General features: G+C 41.3%; 1 protein-coding gene across 1 annotated transcript in view; it reads left to right on the top strand.

Annotated features, from left to right (window-relative positions):
• Positions 1–2575, top strand: part of LOC106516881 (protocadherin gamma-A5) — a gene marked incomplete at its 3' end in the record, with an annotated part of 9475 nt that extends 6900 nt beyond the window's left edge. The window contains 1 exon segment of the mRNA XM_014007451.1: positions 1702–2575. Coding sequence (XP_013862905.1) covers positions 1702–2575 — 874 coding nt within the window.
• Between the last annotated feature and the right edge of the window lie 2527 nt (positions 2576–5102).

The following is a 5102-nucleotide window of genomic DNA, read 5'->3' as shown; positions in this document are numbered from 1 at the left end:
TCGTAGATTTTACTCAGTGGGCCGCTGTTGATCTGTGTCTGTGTGTGTGTGTGTATGTATGTATGCCCAATATACTTGTCATTAGTAAAGCATTTATTAATAACTGGTAAATAAAACAGATCATTGAGTCTGTGTCCATTCGTTTTTTTTTTATGTTTTTATTATTATTCTTTGACTGTAGTTTCGTAGATTTTACTCAGTGGGCCGCTGTTGATCTGCGTTTTGCTATTTCAGATTTAATATAGGCAGAAAATGCATCCCTTGTTGTCTCACAGTAGCGATGGGCTCCTAAGTACAACACACATGACCGTGGATAAAACAAAAGTGGAGGAATATAGGGCTCGATCTTTCTTTTTATCACCAGTGGATTATACATCATTTTTTATTTGTTATTTTTACTCATATCGCCAAACGAGGCAGCAGGATTTTTTTCCGACGGATGTTCCCTTTCTGTAACAATGAAACGGCGAGTACTGTGCTTTTTCTCCCTCCTTGCTTTCCAATCGGTGCTCGGACAAGTCAGCTACTCCATTCCAGAGGAAATGGCCCGAGGTTCGCTGGTCGGTAACTTGGCTCAGGATTTAGGTTTGGATGTCAAACGATTACAGGCGGGTAAAGCTCGCATTCACACGGGGGACAATACGGAGTATATTCAGCTCAACAAGGAGAAAGGAGTCCTCACCATCAAAGAGAAAATAGATCGCGAGGCTCTCTGTGGCCAGACAACGCCTTGCGCTTTACATTTCCAGGTGGCTTTAGAAAACCCGATCGAAATATTTTCTGTTACTGTGGAAATCACTGATATTAATGATAAYGCTCCTGCGTTCAAAAAAGAAGAGAGGAAATTAGAAATAAGCGAGTCTGCAGTGGTCGGCTCTAAATTCATGTTGGAAAAAGCAATAGATCCGGATATAGGTGAAAATGGTCTTCAGAGCTATACACTGAAGCCTAATAATAATTTTATTCTGAAATTACACAGTCAGTCCGACGGAGGGAAAAAGGCGGAGATGATTTTACAGAAACCTCTCGACAGAGAGAAGCAGGAGAGCCTGTCTTTGTTGTTAACAGCTGTAGATGGAGGAGAGCCGCAGCGCTCAGGAACAATGCAGATTCACATTACAGTGTTAGATATAAACGACAATGCTCCTGTTTTCACACAGCACATATATAAAGCTTTARTCAAAGAGAACTCAGTCAAAGGAACACTTATTACCAAAGTGAGTGCTTCGGATGCAGACAAAGGCTCGAATGGAGAAGTAAGCTACGTCATCGGAAATAGCGTAAAATCAGAAATATTCCACATTAATGAAAAAGGAGAACTCACGCTAAACGGCCCTGTTGATTATGAAAAAGCGAAAAAATATGAAATTGATATTGAAGCGGTGGACCTTGGAGGTTTGTCMGACTCTAGTAAAATAATTATTGATGTAGGCGACATTAATGACAACAGCCCTGTAATTAATATGATTTCAACAACAAATTTTATAGCAGAGGATTCTCAATTGAATACAGTAGTCGCTGTAATGAGTGTAAACGATCCTGATTCTGGTGAAAATGGAAAAGTTAAATGTGTAATAAATAAATATACACCTTTTGCTATAATTTCTACATCCAGTAATCTTTACAGTTTAGTGACAGACAGTGAGTTGGACAGAGAGAGAGCCTCTGAGTATAATATCACAGTGAGCTGCTCTGATGAAGGAGTGCCCTCCCTCTCCAGCAGCGTCACTCTCACCTTACATATCTCTGATGTGAATGACARCCCGCCTGTCTTTGACAGCAGCTCATATGAGGCCTACATTGTAGAAAACAACACACCAGGTCTCTCTATATTCACAGTGAAAGCCACAGATGCTGACTGGAACCAGAATGCTCGTGTTTCTTACATACTGGAGGACTCCTCTGTTCACGGAGTGCCAGTCTCATCATATGTGTCCGTTAGTGCTGATAGTGGAGTCATCCATGCAGTGCGCTCTCTGGACTACGAGCAGATTAAAGATTTTCAGTTTCGAGTCAAAGCTCAGGATGGAGGCTCTCCTCCACTCAGCAGCAACGTGACTGTGAAAATCCTGATCCAGGACCAGAATGATAACCCTCCTCAGGTTCTGTACCCGGTCCAGACCAGTGGCTCTGTGGTGGCTGAGATGGTGCCTCGTTCAGCAGATGTGGGCTATCTGGTGACTAAAGTGGTGGCTGTTGATGTGGACTCTGGACAGAACGCCTGGCTCTCCTATAAACTGCAGAAAGCCACAGACAGGGCGCTGTTTGAAGTGGGCTTACAGAATGGAGAAATCCGAACTATCCGTCAGGTGACTGATAAAGATGCTGTGAAACAAAGACTGACTGTTATAGTGGAGGACAACGGGCAGCCGTCTCGTTCAGCTACAGTCATTGTTAACGTGGCGGTGGCGGACAGCTTCCCGGAAGTGCTTGTGGAATTCACTGACTCTCCACACGACAAGGAGTACAATGACACGCTGACTTTTTACTTAGTGTTGGCTCTGGCTGTGGTGTCCTTCCTCTTCATCACCTGTTTAGTGGTTATTATCTCAGTCAAAATCTACAGATGGAGACAGTCTCGCATCCTGTATCACTCCAACCTCCCTGTCATTCCATATTATCCACCACGTTACTCAGACACTTTGGGGACAGGGACTCTCCAACATGTGTACAATTACGAGGTGTGCAGGACGACTGACTCCAGAAAGAGTGACTGTAAGTTCGGGGGAGCTGCGAGTCAGAATGTGTTGATAATGGATCCCAGTTCTACAGGAACCATGCAGAGGATCCAGAGTGACAASAACCTCCTGGACCAACCTGACTCTCCTGTGGAGGTTAGAATATTATAATATGCATAAAACATTTTTGATAGATAAGCTTCTTTCTTAATTTTTAATCTGKTTTTTTTTGCTTTAAAAGTAAATTATTTAATATAATGAACGAAAATTTGCATAAGTAGCCTGCAATGTGGTTTTCTTATGCTCTCACTCCTTACTCATCACGTATAAAACACTTTGCATAATCACTAAAATTTCAGAAAAAAATTCCACCCTCTTCTGATGAAAGTTATGAGGGTTTTTTTCACCCCAGTCGGAGCAGTAAAAATGACAAAACTATTTAGAAAACTTTGTCTACATTTTATGTGATTTTCAAAATATGGGAATGTGCTACTTGTTCTCGTGTCCTCCGTTTTTAATGTTGGGGAGCTCTAGCATTCAACGAGAGCACCCTCCATGTCAAGTATTGATGAGATGGGGGCGGCACCTGATGCGTAGACGCAGAGGAAGCCTGTCCAATGCGTCCATACATGACGAGTGGAGAGTGACAACGTGTTGGGTTTTCAGCACCATAGACAGTGACATTTTAGCCTACTTTATACTTTAAATGCTGAGTTTTGTGTTCACATATTTCTACTTTGTTCATCCACATTTATCAAATATAATTTTGAATAGCATGCTTTGTATTAAGGTTAAAAAAACTCCATCGTGTTGCTTTTTAAATTCTCTCTTTCTTTAAATAAATGAATGTCGTGCAGTTGTTCTTTTTTAACTCAATGGGCCGCTGTTGCCTTTTGGTTGCACATGTATGTATTAAATTAACAGCAGTGACGCCTCTCCTTCCCTACGTATCAGACAAAAAGGACAGGCTTCTACCGCTTTGTCTTCATTTGTGAAGCTGATTTTCGTCTAAGACAACGCATTTTATGTCAAATTCAAGGATTATTACGTTTTTTTTTTCTTATTGTCGACGGATTCAAAGTTCAAATGGAACATTTTGGAAATCTTTTTAATGTTTTTCACCTAGCGACATTTGTTCATACAATGAGACGGCAAGTACTGCTCTCCGTTTTATTTCTGTGCTTTAGTTCAGTTTGTGGACAGGTGACCTATTCTGTCCCTGAGGAAATGTCGACAGGCTCGTTAGTCGGAAACATAGCGCAGGATTTAGGTCTGGATGTTAAACGGCTAAGGTCAGGGAACGGCCGCGTTTATTCCGGGGACAGCAGAGAATACATCGAGCTGAATGCGGAGAGAGGACTCCTCCTCGTCCGGGAGAGAATAGACAGAGAGGCGCTCTGCGGGGAAACCGCCCCGTGCGCTCTGCATTTTCAGATCGTGCTGGAGAATCCTATGGAATTTTACAGCGTTACTGTTGAAATCACAGACATCAATGACAACGCCCCGACCTTTGAAAAGAGCGAAATTAAATTTACTATTAGCGAGTCTGCTGTTGTCGGGGCAAAATTTGACTTAGAGAGAGCAGTGGATTTGGATGTGGGCACAAACGGTCTCCAAACATATGTTCTTAAACCGAGTGATCATTTCATGATTAAGCTTTATAATCAAGCTGATGGAACAAATAATGTAGAAATGGTTTTACAGAAGCCACTAGACAGAGAGAAAACTGATCTTTTGTCGTTAGTTCTGATGGCTGTAGATGGAGGAGAACAGCAGTTATCTGGAACAATGCAGATTCTTATAACCGTGTTAGATGTGAATGACAATGCCCCTGTTTTTACGCACAAAACATACAAAGGCACGGTGACTGAAAATTCACCTAAAGGCTCCATTGTGACTTCTGTCTCTGCGACAGATTCTGATCATGGTTTAAACAGTAAGATAACATATTCAATTACAAACACTTTGGATGATGTCAGACATATTTTTGAGATAAACGAAGAAAACGGTGAAATTAAACTGATAAATAATTTGGATTATGAAAAGAAAAAACATTTTCACATTAATGTCCGCGCGAGAGATAATGGAGGACTAACAGATTCTTGCAAAGTTATGGTCGATGTTGTGGACATAAATGATAACGAGCCAATAATTAAAATAATGTCAAAATCAGCTGTTATATCAGAAAGTGCTAAACCTGATACAGTTGTGACAATAATTAACATACAAGACCCAGACTCTGGTGAAAATGGCAAAGTTCAGTGTTTTATAAATGATAATATGCCTTTTTCTCTTAAAACAACATCTAATAATTTCTACAGTTTAGTGACAGACAGTGAGTTGGACAGAGAGAGAGCCTCTGAGTATAATATCACAGTGAGCTGCTCTGATGAAGGAGTGCCCTCCCTCTCCAGCAGCGTCACT

Source organism: Austrofundulus limnaeus, unplaced genomic scaffold (assembly GCF_001266775.1).
Source record: "Austrofundulus limnaeus strain Quisiro unplaced genomic scaffold, Austrofundulus_limnaeus-1.0 Scaffold1, whole genome shotgun sequence".
NCBI lineage: Eukaryota > Metazoa > Chordata > Actinopteri > Cyprinodontiformes > Rivulidae > Austrofundulus > Austrofundulus limnaeus.
Note: the sequence above shows the minus strand (reverse complement) of the source record. Positions and strands in the feature narration are given on the sequence as shown.